At 46.2% G+C, this 14,839-nt stretch overlaps 1 protein-coding gene across 1 annotated transcript; it reads left to right on the top strand.

The window, feature by feature from the left end:
* Window positions 1-733: 733 nt before the first annotated feature.
* Window positions 734-13,343, top strand: LOC128469187 (oocyte zinc finger protein XlCOF7.1-like). Its single transcript, XM_053451023.1, has 3 exons — window positions 734-1,772; window positions 3,291-3,294; window positions 12,097-13,343. Exons 1-3 carry the CDS (start codon window positions 1,101-1,103, stop codon window positions 12,975-12,977), a joined length of 1,557 nt encoding a protein of 518 aa, XP_053306998.1. The 5' UTR covers window positions 734-1,100; the 3' UTR covers window positions 12,978-13,343.
* Window positions 13,344-14,839: the final 1,496 nt, after the last annotated feature.

Here is a 14,839-nt window from a genome sequence, read left to right as displayed (position 1 = left end):
CCCTTTTCTCAGATCCTCCATGTGGAATCTCTATCTGATAAACCCGCGTAATCCGCAGATGAAAGGAACCAATATATATGTAAAGAAACCCCTCTTACACGTAGACTATAGGAGCGGCCATCTTAACTTAATGAGGAGGAATAATAATAATGCAGTTCAAGAGAACATATGTTCTCTCGTCCCTATTGTTAATTCTAATCTAATGTACCGTTTCCTGCTGCTTGGTGTTGATTGGCTACAGCGGCCTTTGTAAGGGTTGGGGAGGAGAATGTGGAGAACTTAAGGACAGGGAATTGATCAGATCATGCTGACTTTGCCACAGGCTGCCACTGATCTTCACTGAGCTGAACCTTAAATATCTCCAAGAGGAAGACATCACACAAGCTGTAGGCAGTTTACTTAATGATATAGAAGCGGTGATGGCCCCGTTCTCTGAAAATCTGAAAATATTAGTATAATAGAGAAACAGATTCTGCCAGACCGGGAGCGTTTAGAAATGGCGGCGTCTCCGCAGGTAGAAGACTTTCATCTGAAAGAGACTCTGAAATCTACTTGTTTGGGAAAGCGGCTGCTTCACTTAATTTGATCATTTCTCTCCGACAGACGCATCCGAGGTCAGAGATCGAGCCGCTAATTCTCCGCTGGACTGTAAGACGTCTCATTTTATTAAGGAGGAATCCGCCTCATGTGAAGAGACAGACATTTGTGACACGGCGGAGTCTCCACAGACAGAGCTCACATCGACTCGTAATGAGGACGGATCCCCCTCAGATGAAGACGGAAATGTCTCAGCCCCCGATACACACACAGAGCACGACGGGGGGGATAATACGTCTGTCCACGTAAAGGAGGAATCCGCTTCCAATGAGCATTATTGGATCCCAACCGAACACAAGGAATCTACTTCTACTGATAAAACCCAAACCAGTAACACACATTTTCAGTGTGAAACACCCCCTGATGAGGGTACATATAGCTGCCCAAAGTGTCAGGAACGGTTTACCAGTGACTCTGATCTTCTTCTACGTCAGACCATCCATGATAGAGCGGCGGTCTCCTCTCTGGACTGCGAGGAAAGTTCTAACTTTAAATCTGAGTGCATGAGGCATCAGCGTATTCTAAAAGGTGAAAATCGCTATTCCTGTTCTGTATGTGGGATATGTTTTAAGAGGAACTCGCAGCTTGCTCGACACTTTAGAATTCACACTGGAGAGAAGCCTTATTCCTGTTCTGAATGCGGGAAATGTTTTAACAGTAATTCAAACCTTGTAAAACATCTTATAATTCACACCCAGGAGAAGCCTTATTCTTGTTCTGCATGTGGGAAATGTTTTAACAGGAACTCCAACCTAATTCAGCATCTTAGAACCCACACCGGTGAGAAGCGCTATTCTTGTCCCAAGTGCAGGAAATGTTTCAACAGTAACTTGCAGCTTCTTGAACATCTTAGAACTCACACAGTCGAGAAGCCTTATACATGTATTGTCTGTGCGAAATTATTTAAATGTAGCTCGGACCTTGATCAACATCTCATAATTCACACCCAGGAGAAACCTTATTCCTGTTCCGAGTGTGGGAAATGTTTTAACAGGAACTGGAACCTTGTTCAGCATCTCAGAATTCACACTCAGGAGAAGCCTTATTCCTGTCCCAAGTGTGGGAAGTGTTTTGCTGTTACCTCAAACCTTGTTCGGCATCTCAGAATTCACACCGGGGAGAAGCCTTATTCTTGTTCTGACTGCGGGAAATGTTTTAACTGGAACTCGAGCCTTGTTCATCACCTCAGAGTTCACGCTAGGGTGAAGCCGTAAGAGCGTGAGGACTGCGGCAAATGCTTCAACAAAAAATCACATCTGATTAGGCACCACATCACACCCAGGGCAGAAACTCTTTGTGTTATAAGTGCTGATGTGTGTTACCCAGCAATCAGACCTCGTTAAACATCAGTGGGTTAACGTCGTAGACGAGTCGTATCCATGTTCTCTATGGAAAATGTTATGGACAGAAGAGCTCCCGATACCAGCATTTTGGATTCGCTTTGCACCAAACTAGTTTATTTTCTTTAAGTTTATGTCCATAAGTTTATGCTGGCCCTCAATGACCAACAATGTATGGTGTACCAAGCAGCAGCTTATTTCCCACACTGGCTTTTATTTACTAAAAATGATGCACTGCGTGGGAGAAGACCTTCCCTCATGCAGCAGGGCAGCTGTATGAGGGAAGGTCTTCCCAAAGGTGCTTCCAGGTCAGTAGGGTCATGATGATCAGACTACTCCTGACCAACATAAATTATCTGATGGTTATGACATTGGATAACCCCCTCTAACACATCAGTGAAGATGAAAAAGAAGAGAAGAGGGGTCGTCCAGATCAAAAGAATAATCTTTAAAAAAAAAAAAAATAAACATTGTTAACCAATAACTACCTGATCACGGAGGTTGAAAATAGATGAAACCACTTTGCACTTTGATCTCACCTCATGGAGTTTCAGTGGCAGCTAGTCACCAAGAAAACAATTTGTAAGACACTACGCCGTGAAATCCCGCAAGGTCCCCCTGAAGTCCCCGTCTGAAGTCTGCCAATGAACATCTGAATAATTCAAAAGAGAACTGGGTGAAAGTGTTGTGGTCGGAAGAGACTATTTGGCATCAACTCAACTCGCCGTGTTTGGCGGAATGCAGCCTATGACCCCAAGAACACCATCCCCACTGTCAAACATGGAGTTGGAAACATGCTTTCCTTTTTCAACTTCACCGCATCAAAGGGAGGATGGATAGAGCCATGTATCGTCAAATGTTGGATGAGAAGCTCCTTCCCTCTGCCAGGGCATTGAAAATGGGTTGTGGATGGGTATTCCAGCATAATGACCCAAAACACACGGCCAACTCAACAAAAGAGCGGCTCAATAAGAAGCAGATTAAGGTCCTGGAGTGGCTTAGCCAGTCTCCAGACCTTAATCCCATAGAAAATTTGTGGAGGGAGCTGAAGGTTCGAGTTGCCAAATGTTAGCCTCAAAGCCTTAATGACTTGGAGAGGATCTGCAAAGAGGAGTGGGACAAGATCCCTCCTGAGATGTGTGCAAACCTAGTAGCCAAGTTCAAGAACCTCTGATTGCCAACAAGAGTTTTGCCACCAAGTAATAAGTCATGTTTTGCAAAGGGGTCAAATACTTATTTTATTGAGTAAAATGCAAATCAATTTATAACTTATTTGAAATGCGTTATTCTGGATTTTTTTTTGTTGCTATGCTGTCTCTCACTGTTCAAATAAACCTACGATTAAAATTATAGACTGGTCATGCCTTTGTCAGTGGGCAAACAAACAAAATCAGTAAGGGATCAAATACTTTTTTTCCCTTTACTGTAAGAAAGGAGTAGGCAGGCAGGTAAGGAGTCTCCTCAGAAATCCACCAGTGCTACCCCTCCCAAACTTAAACATGAGTCCTCAGCCTTAAAGGGTTACTGTGACATTTCTCCCCCTTTGCAAGGAGACTAACTCAAGAGGAGACCCCAAATGGGTTGACTCCGAAGTTAGTCAGTCCATCCAGTCCCAATTGGTCCCCTTGCCCAATTGACCCTAAAAGGGTGATGTTCACCAGACCATCCTCTGCCTCTCCTGATGAACATACCTGCCGCTGGAGAGAAGTGCCGACTGACCCTTCTCCCTGTAGTACACTCAGCCTTTGGGGAGTGATGCTGCCTACATCCCCTCCCTGGTGCTCCGGCTGCTGCAGGGGAGGTGGACTGGCTGCACCATCTTCCGGGTTCTCATCCACCCGCTGGGGAGTGATGCTGCCTGCATCCCCTCCCTGGTGCTGCAGCTGGAGAGATTGGCCGGCTGTGCCATCTCCCGAGACCTCACTCAGCTGCTGGGGAGTGATGCGGCCTGCATCCTCTTCCTGGTGGAGATGAGCTGGTTGCGTCATCTCCCAGATGAAGAGGACAGAGGCTAGCGGCACTCTGCCCGGATGCCAGCATTTCTGCTGATGCTGTAATATCCTCTGGTTCTGGGGCAGCCTGCCAAACGTGGTCTAGCAGCTCTTGGTATCCCCTTTCCAGCTGCCGCTCTTTCATGACCAGATAGTCCAGATCAGGTCTCTAAAACACTGGCCCCGGAGTATAACAGCCTCTGGGAGTGCCACCTCCCATAGTGACCCTTGAATCTGTTGCCATTTCCATGTATTGTTCCATTGGCAGAGCAGTGGTGTAGCAGGAGAGGATGACCCGCAGCAGCCCCTGGAACTCTGCTGTCCATGTCCCTGTCTAGGCAACGATAGTCCTGTCAGTCAATTTCATTAGAAAGCGTCCCAAAGCTTGAGCTTCTAAAATCCTTTCCATCCGCTGTGACTCATCCAAGGATGAGGAAGGTATCCCAGTGGTGGTTTGAATATCCCACCGCTGCCACCAAATGTGACGGGAGACCCGTACTCGGACTAAATAGCTCCCCCGTAGAGATCAAGGGATTAACCCTTCATATTCCCCCCAAGCACTAGTCAAGATTTAATGTAGGGGTAAAACAGAACTCTCTTTATTGAGGACAGCACAGTCATATATATATATATATATATATATATATACAGCAAACATGATGGGATTATACCTTTAATCCTATCAACCACCAGACAGCCTGGCGCCACCATACAGTTCTATGGCCAGCAATGCCCACCTGAAAAAGAGTCACTATTTCAGGGGGTTCCCATCAATCCCCGGGTACCAATGGAGAGCTCAGAGTCAGAAGATGTTATGATCCAAAATGTGACACAATCCGACGTCGGGACCCTGAGCGACAGCGCCAGAAACATCCCCGGGAATAGTCCACGCAGTAGCCGGGACAGAGTTCCAGAGCCGCGGTCGGTAATCCCTGGTCTTAAAGATGGGTAATAAGACCAGGGTTCCTGAACGAGCGCCATCCCCTTAACCACCACCGAGTGTTGTCCAACACAAGCTTAACTTATCCTCAGAAGAATGACGTAATGTGGCAAAGGGCGTCCGTAGTGACGTTGTTCCAATTGTCGTCAGGCAATGCTGCGGTTCCTAGCCGACGCACAGTTCCATGAATTTGTGGCTAGGTCTCGGTCAGGCGCATCGAGCGTTTCCTGGTTTGTAGAGCCCCCGTAGCTGGCTAGTCCATGAGACTCTGGTACCGGCAGACCAGACAGGGTTTCCCGGTCACCTTGTGCCCCACAATGAGCACAGGGTGACTTTGACATAAGCAGACTGGTACTGGGCGGGCAGGTAAGGAGTCTCCCCAGAAATCCACCAGTGACCCCCTCCCAAACTCAGACATACCCCCATAAGTCCTTAGCCTTAAAGGGTTACCGTGACAAAAAACAATCCTGATTGCTGTACTCACAAAGCTTCAAAACTTTTTTTCTACAATTTCAGATATCATCCTTCATCTTCACCCGCCTCGTTCATTGAAATCCCTGTTCCTGCTGCTGACCATTATGTTTCTCAATTGCCACCTATAAGGGCCCAATTCAGCAAACATTGTCAAAAGCTTCCATGCAAACTACATCAATCGTCATCATCTACTGCCACCTTCCTATTCCAGGTTACCCACCAAAAATATCAAGGTCCCATCAATGAAGCTTCATCCTCATAGGTCCTTTCTGAGTCCTTTGTTGTATCATTTTTTTTTTCCATGATAGCAGAATAGTAGCTTAATTAGGGGTTTTTTTGCCATTTTTTGGATCAAGAGTAGGAAGGTTAGGTAGAAGTGTTGAACTTGATGGACTTAGGTCTTTTTTTAACCTTATGTACTATGTAACTACGTAATCCTGTGAGTTACTTCTCCCCTCCAACATCCCTATCCCTGGGGTATTTTGGCCGGCCTCAAGAAAGTAATTTCACACTCAGAAGCCCCACTTGTGGCAGCCACCTAAGGGCCTGCCAGAGCAAGGTCTCCTCTAACAGCTTGCCTACCCGATGAGCAAATCAGGAGACGCACCTGTGATTCACACTAGAGGGCGCGTCCACAACATACGGCAGAGGGCGGGGCAGGATCTGGGCCAAAATTGCAGCATACAGACATCCTATTGCGGCCCTATCTTATCTCAAGTTTTCTTGTTCTTACAGCGCGCCCTGCCATAATGCCAGTTATACAGCTGGGCAGATGGTGTACTCCTTGGGATCCTTCATCACTGGAGAGACGTCCTTTCTGCTCCTGTGGTCTGGCTTTGCTTCAGGTTGGGGCAAGATGCCATGGGGCTACAGGTAGGCGGGAGCAAAGATTAGTGGCTTGTGTCATAACTTGGGCTAGGATCCCAGAGGAATAGTCTCCATCGCACGTCCTTTTGAACCTCCATTTCCTCAGAGCTTCCTGCTGATGAGGTGCTCGATCAATCGCTCTCTATGAGCTCGGAGGTGATAGCAGATCCAAGGAAGTCTTATTGCTGGCCCTCAAGTGCTCCACTTTAATAGCGGGTACTGCTGCTCCATTCACCGATTTCCACTCCGGGACGTCTGTTAAGGGTGATCATCCCATCACTGCCACTAGCTATGGCGGACCTCCAACACTGGACCAGAGTATCTCTGCCAAAGTCCCTCTCTTTGAAGGCTGAAAACTATTATTTAGTTGCAGTGTAGACATTTATACACACAGACCTCATTGAAATACAATATCCTCCACTCCCCCTGTCCTGCCCAGAGTAAATATTCTGGCCGTCTTTGCGGAATACGAAGGTGCTATAAAAATCAATAATATCTGTCTTCAACATTTGTCACAATTGATTGTTTTTAGATTAATTTGCTTGGAATAAACGTATTTGCTTGGCATACAGTTGAGAGCCATGTAATATCTCTTTAGAATATAATTTTAATGTATGTATATTTAAAGTTGCAACCTATTTGTGTGTGGGTGTGAGCATGGATGTGTAATAAACATGTGCATTATTTTTCGTACAAACTTTATTTTTACTGAAGATTGCCTGTTTCGTGCATTCGTATTAATCAACAATAACGATGGCGATCTCCAACAAAACGGACAAAAATGAATTGCAAAAGTGCTGAAAATTTGTCTTGATTTGTCCTTTCGTCTGCATGCCCAGGCCTAGTGCTCTACTACTGCTGCTGCTGCTGTCCTTAAGGGGAAACCTTTTTTAAAAAAATGTCTATAATATTGGGGAAATAAAGTCCTGCTCCACGGGGCTGCGTGAACCTATGATGTGCCAGTGTTTTCTGCCCAGTGCTCAACTACTACTGCTGCTGCTGCACCTCTTTGATCGTCCTGGTCTGGGGGAAACTCCAAAATGCATCCAAAACAAACAGCCGTAAAAAAGTAACTCGTTGCCCGAAAACGAACGTGGAAAAAAAGAAAATTTAGTCCGAAGCGATTCTGCTCACCGTCCACAACTAATGTTTGTGTGTGTGAGCATGGATGTGTAAGTAGGATTAAATGGAGTGTGTGTGTTAGAATAAATGTTTACGTGAGTATGAGTAAGACTGTTTACATATGTGTACCAGGGTGTATGTTGGAAGGGGGGCAAGGGGCAAAGATGGCACAGCTTAGCTGTTTGGGGCAAAGATCGCACAGACCATATAAAACCATATAGGATACAAATAATGACATCACAATAATACGCTGGGGGCGGAGATACCTTTCTCACCATATATAGCCATATAGAATACATATAATTACATCACAGTAATACATGGGGGAAGCGGGTTTCTGGATGATTACGGAGCCCCCCAGAACCCGCCAAGGCTCTGTGCAGACTGCAGGGTCACTCTGTGTAACCCCGTTATACCCTGAAGCTCAGCGGTGTCCAGTTCTGGCCCTGAGGGCGGTATTTTAGTGATTTCATTAAATGATAAGAATTATTTGGATGGCGCTGCCTGTGAATGATCTGCAATCCCCACAATCCCTATCTGTGCAGCTCAGGGCCTGGAGATGTCACATGACTGCTTTATAAAGAGAACTACAACTCCTATAATCCTCAGCACCCCATTACAATCCACACACACCCAGCTTCTGCCTCATAACACACACAAGGACTCCTACTCCCATCACACACCGGTCTCCTCTCACACAAAATAAATGAAGACTTCAATTTCTATCATCCAGACATTAACCGCCAAACATGAAGCACTAAACACTTAAACACTCCTACTATACGCATTCTTAGTAAGACAGACAATTCCCATTATCCAGATACCCCTTCGCCTGCCTCCCATCATGCAATGGGTTCTGACGGCGACTAGCCGATAACCAGAACGTAACACAGATTCCCAGTCCAACTATCCATGTAAATGAGACAACTCCCATCATCCGTATGACTCCAATCCCAACAATCCTCACAGGAGAGCGGTCAGTCTGCAGCTTCTCGATACACAGGAAGTACTGCAGGAGCTTGGAACGCAAATGGAACGCAAACCGGAAGGAACACCGAAAAGCGTAGCAAAGGATCCTGGGAAAGCCCAAGGAAGTTTCATCTCATTTCCGGTATCGCTGTTTGAGCGTTGACGTGACCCCAGGAGCTGACACTCTCCCTGTAACCCCTGGCAGGTCTGTGTGCAGGTAAATGCTGGGGGAGGGGCAGTCTGGGCCCAGGAGCTGACACTCTCCCTGTAACCCCTGGCAGGTGTGTGCAGGTAAATGCTGGGGGTTCTGGTTATACTCCGCTTTGTAACCATACTCAGTACTGATCTCCGGTGTGGCCGCTTTCTCCTTGATTTCTCTGTTTCCTTCGTTCCGGGGCAGGATATCGCGGCCAGAGCCGGGGCCAGTCCCAGAGGCGGCTGCCGAGGGCCCTGACCTGGTCGAGGGGCCAACGCTCCATCCTCAGTAACCTGGAAGCTGATAGGTGAGTATCAGTCACGGAGGAGACCATCCTATACAGTGACCCTGTGCCGGGTGATGTGACGGCTGCTGTGCTTTCTTTGGGGGTTTTGTCTTTTTGCCGTCACGTTATTAGAATTTGTGGTTCAGGGAGGCGTCTGAGCGCCAAACGCGGTGACCCAGGAAAGAGTCCGGTTTGGGACTGAACATGGACAAGGATCCGGTGGCTGAGAAAATCTTGAGCCTCACCCTGGAGATCATCTCCCTGCTGAGCGGAGAGGTGAGGGGCCGGTGTCTCTGGGGCCAGAACATGGATGGCGTTATGTCCACAAACTGCAGCTCAGATGTTTCTTTGCTCATCGATATTTCAATATCTTTCCCGATATACAGGATTATATGATTGTGAGGAAGCCCAGTGACTGCGTCCCACCCAGCGACGGCCCCCGTGTGTCAGACGGACCCCCCGGGACCCGGAGCCCCAGCCCGGTGCTTCCACCTCACTCGCTGACCCACGAGAGGAACCGCGAGCAGAAGATCCTGGAACTGACCAACAAGATGATGTCCCTGCTGACTGGAGAGGTGAGCGCTGCTGGGAACGGGACGTTATACAGTAACACCGAGGCGTGTGTCTGGATGGTGACGGCTCATTGTGTGTCTCAGGTTCCTGTAAGGTGTGATGATGTCACCGTCTATTTCTCCATGGAGGAGTGGGAGTATTTAGAAGGACACAAGGAGCTTTACAGGGACGTGATGATGGAGACCCACCAGCCCCGCGGCTCTCTGGGTAAGAGGTTTAATCCCTGCGGTCTGTGTGTAGATATTAAGGCATCTTCACTGTAACAAATAACATGTAAAATGCGAGGTCCGTATAATAAATACTCGGCGATAATGCAGCTGGAGAGATCTCAGGAGCTGGGGCCGCTGTTACCCAACAACATGTGAGAGCCGGGGAGACAGCGGGGAGCGAGTTTATACTCATGAGAACTGTCACTGACAGATCTTCCATGTTGAATTTCTATCTGCTAAACCCACGTAATCCACATATTAAATAAGGGGAAACTTTTTTATATATATATATATAACTCCTCCCTTACATGTATACCATAGGAGGAGCCATTTTATCTCCTTTTTCAGGATGTGTGTGTGATTATTCCTCTCCATGATGTTATATCTCCTTTATTTTTAACCCTTTGTAACGAGTGATATACCTGTTATGTGATGGGTGAAAATGTCTCCACGATTGATTGGGGGAGTGCTGCTGCCTGCCTGCCTGAAAATCTGGCCAGACCAGGATTATTAAGGTAGAGCCCAAAGGAGCAATGATGGTGGCTCGACCCCACTATTGACAGGTTACTGGTAATTTAATTCCAACTTCCATAGGTGGCTTCAGGGATGGGGTGGACGGCTGCTTCGTTCCACACATAAGTTTCAACCGGCTTTGACCATCTCCTAATGCTTTGAAAAATGTTAAAAACAAATAAATTTAAGCAAACAATCCAGCATTTACCTACAAGTCATAGGGCCTTCCAGGTCAGTTGCTGTTAGTGAAGGCTCTGCTGCAGTTTAAACTGCTGCAGAGCCAATCATGATCAGTAATGATGATCAGATTACTTCTAACCAGTAGGAGTTATCTCATTGTTATGACAGCCTCTTGATCACCCCTCTCCTTCCTATCAGTGTAAGATGTCCTAGACAGAGAGAGGCCATCCAATGATGAACAAAAAAGTAAAAAATACATAGAATTTTTTTAGAGCTGCATCAACTAATCGATAATGGAAATCGTTGTGAACGAATTTCATTATCCATTAGTTGAATCGATTTTATCGAATATAAGATGAAGGTTTTTTCAGATCAAATGCTCTGAAAAATACCCTTCGTCTTATAATCTTACCTCAAACAGAGGTTGGATAATAACACTAAGATCCAGATCCCCCGCAGCGCTGCAGGGGACCCGGATCCTCCTCTCTGACATCCGGCGGGTGTCTGTATGATGCGCCCAGACAGCCTCAGCTACTGTCCTCGACTTCTGCTGGGGCTTCTGTGATGGAGCACCAGCGTGACATGACCTTCCGGTGCTCCACCATAGAAGCCCAGGCGGAAGTACCGGCCAGCAGCGGGGGAGGTTGTCTGGGGGGGGGGTGCAGAGTGACATATTAGGGGGCAGAGTTGCATATTTCTCAGTTCTTTTTATTCTGTTCTTGTTTTTAACATCCAGTTTGTTTAATTATTTTAAGTAAACGAAAAATTTATTTATTTTTATCCGATTAATCGAAAAAATAATCGGCCAACTAATCGATTATGAAAATAATCGTTAGTTGCAGCCTCAGAATTTTTTTATAAGAAATTTAACTTTCACATTTAATACATGATTATTACTACCTGATTGCTTATCAGTGACACTTTAGGTCACTGATTATTGCTTTAACTCACTGATCAATGTCAGTGGCCTAAGCCAGTAACAAGTGATCTGATACATTTTTTTTATTGTACAATATTTAATTTTGAACCTAATAAAATTATATTAGTAACACATAAAAGCGGTGATGGCCGCCATTCTCTTCTAAAATAATCTGAAAATATTAGTATAACAGAGAAACAGATTTTGACAGACGGGGAGCATTTAGAAATGGCGGCGTCTCCGCAGGTAGAAGACATTTATCTGAAAGAGACTCTGAAATCTACTTGTTTGGGAAAGCGGCTGCTTCACTTAATTTGATCATTTCTCTCCGACAGACGCATCCGAGGTCAGAGATCGAGCCCCTAATTCTCCGCTGGACTGTAAGACGTCTCATTTTATTAAGGAGGAATCCGCCTCGTGTGAAGAGACAGACATTTGTGACCCGGCGGAGTCTCCACAGACAGAGCTCACATCGACTCGTAATGAGGACGGATCCCCCTCAGATGAAGACGGAAATGTCTCAGCCCCCGATACACACACAGAGCACGACGGGGGGGATAATACGTCTGTCCACGTAAAGGAGGAATCCGCTTCCAATGAAGATTATTGGATCCCAACCGAACACAAGGGATCTACTTCTACTGATAAAACCCAAACCAGTAACACACATTTTCAGCGTGAAACACCCCCCGATGAGGGTACATATAGCTGCCCCGAGTGTCAGGAACGGTTTACCAGTGACTCTGATCTTCTTCTACATCAGAACATCCATAATAGATCGGCGGTCTCCTCTCTGGACAGCGAGGAAACTTCTGACTTTAAATCTGAGCTCATTAGCCATCAGCGTATTCTAAAAGGTGAGAAGCCTTATTCCTGTTGCGAGTGCGGGAAATGTTTCAAGCGAAAGTCACATTTCGTAGTCCACCTGCGCACTCACACTGGTGAAAAACCATTTCGATGTTCCAAGTGTGGCAAATGTTTTGCGTGCACCACGACCCTCAATAAACATCTCAAAATTCACACCGGGGAGAAGCCTTATTCCTGTTCCGAATGCGGGAAGTGTTTCGTTCATTACTCTAATTTCACTGTCCACCTGCGGACTCACACAGGAGAGAAACCGTTTCCGTGTTCTGTGTGTGGAAAATGTTTTGGCAGTAACTCTGGCCTTGCTAAACATCTCGGAATTCACAGCGAGGAGAAATCTTTTTCTTGTTCCGTGTGCGGGAAATGTTTCAAACAGTACTCGTATTTAACCCACCACCTGCGGACTCACACAGGAGTTAAACCATTTAAGTGTTCTGAATGTGGGAAATGTTTTAACTGTAAGGCAAGCCTTGCTCGGCATCTCCGCGTTCACACCGGGGAGAAGCCTTATTCCTGTTCCCAGTGCGGGAAACGTTTCTCACACTTTTCAGGTTTTGCCGCCCACCGGAGAACTTACACAGGAGAGAAACCGTTTATGTGCTCTGTGTGTGGGAAACGTTTTAGTGGTAACTCAGGCCTTGTTCAACATCTTCGAATTCACACCGGGGAGAAGCCTTATTCCTGTTCCGTGTGCGGGAAATCGTTCACGCAGTCTTCCGGTTTTGTCCTCCACCAGCGGTCTCACACAGGAGAAAAACCATTTCCGTGTTCAGAGTGCGGGAAATGTTTTATCAGCAACTCAAACCTTGTTCGACATCTCCGAACCCACACCGGTGAGAAGCTGTTTTCATGTTCCGAATGTGGGAAAACTTTCAAAGAAAAGTCACATTTTGTAATCCATCAGCAGACTCACACGGGAGAAAAAACATCTCTGTGAGTTTAGAAAACGTTAACATATTGTTTGGTTATGTTTATATCCCGTGTGCTTCTTGGCTCTCTTTCTGCATCACTTGCCGCAGGCCTTGTCGTTTTCCAGTTTGGTTGTAGTGGGAGAGCCTCCACCTCTATCGGCTGCCATCTTCCCAACTTGTGTGAGCTGTGTTTCTTTGTTCCTGCGCTCATCTGAATTGTTCCAGCACCTGACTCACCGGCGTATTTCCTACTGATTTTCTTCATATTTTCCCCTCACATTCGATTGTCTTTAACTCTTTCTGTACTGGGATATGTTTGAATTCAGGTGTTTTTTTTCCTCACTTGTTTACCTTGTGTAATTAAAATTTGGGCAAATGTTCGATATTATAAATATTACTAATTCATTCCTGATGTCCTGTTAAAAATGAATTCTGTTAACTCACACTTCTCTAGGTAAGCCTTTGGACAGAAGTAACCGCCTAAGCAGTCCTAAGACACGTATTCCTCCAATTTTGGGAGGCAATGTAAAGGAATGCATTAAATCCAGTAAAACGTCGAGTCATCTAGTAAATCCAAGCATTGTGACATTTATTACCGATATTGTAGAGAACAAGGTTTCCAATTCAACCATTACCAAGACCCCTATAACCTACTGCCAGAGACAGACAAGCAATGCTATACACTCACTGGCCCCTTTATTAGGTACACGTTGCTAGTACCGGGTTGGATCCCCTTTTGCCTTCACTCTTCGTGGCAGACTTTCTACAAGGTGCTAGAAACATTCCTCAGATATTTTGCTCCATACGGACATGATGACTTCATGCAGTTGCTGCAGATTTGTCGGCTGCATGTCCATGATGCGAATCTCGTGACTGCGGAGGCCATTGGAGTTCAGTGACCTCATTGTAATGTTCAAGAAACCAGTTTGAGATGAGCTTTTGTGACATGGTGCATTATCCTGCTGGAAGCAGCCATCAGAAGATGAGTACACTGTGGTCATAAAGGGATGGACATGGTTAGCAACAATACTCAGGCTGTTGAAAAGTTTAAACAATGCTCAATTGGTACTAAGGGGCGGAAAGTGTGCCAAGAAAATGTCCCCTCGCACCATTACACCACCACCGGCCTGGACCGTTGATACAAGGCACGATGGATCCATGTTGTTTTCTGAATGTCGCAGCTTGAATCAAGACTCATCAGACCCAGCAACTTTCTTCCAGTCTTCCATTGTCCAATTTTGGTGATGCTGTGAGAATTGTAGCCTCAGTTTCCTGTTCTTAGCTGACATGAGCGGCACTTGGTGGGGTCTTCTGCTGCTGTAGCCGATCGGCTTCAAGGTTCGACGTGTTGTGCATTCAGAGATGGCATTCTGCATACTTTGGTTGTAACGCAGAGTTATTTGAGTTACTGTCGCCTTTCTGTCATCTCGAACCAGAAGGCCCGTTCTCCTCTGACACCAACAAGGCATTTCCATCACACAGTTGCCACTCCCTGGATATTTTTTCTTTTTCGGACCATTCCCTGGAAACCCTAGAGATGGTTTGGGTGAAAATCCCAGCACATCAGCAGTTTTTGAAATACGCAGACCAGTCCGTCTGGCACCAACAACCAACATGCCACGTTCAAAGTCACAGAAATCCCCTTTCTGCCCCATTCTGAACTTAAGCAAATTGTCTTGACCACGTCTCCATGCCTAAATGCTGCCATGCGATTGGCTATTTGTGAACCTAATAAAGTGGCCAGTGAGTGTATATGCTTCTCGATCACAGTGTAGGAGGCCAGAGGGGGAGGAGTTAGGACTGTAGAAGGTCAGAGGGGGAGGAGTTAGGACTGTAGAAGGTCAGAGGGGGAGGAGTTAGGTCTGTAGATGGTCAGAGGGGGAGGGAT

The sequence above is a fragment of the Spea bombifrons genome, chromosome 11 (assembly GCF_027358695.1).
Source record: "Spea bombifrons isolate aSpeBom1 chromosome 11, aSpeBom1.2.pri, whole genome shotgun sequence".
In the NCBI taxonomy this organism is placed as follows: Eukaryota; Metazoa; Chordata; class Amphibia; order Anura; family Pelobatidae; genus Spea; species Spea bombifrons.
This window is presented reverse-complemented; position numbering and strand designations above follow the sequence as displayed.

Coding starts and splice junctions, on each gene's coding strand:
- LOC128469187 (XM_053451023.1), top strand. CDS start 1,101: ATGAGGCATCAGCGTATTCTAAAAGGTGAAAATCGCTATTCCTGTTCT.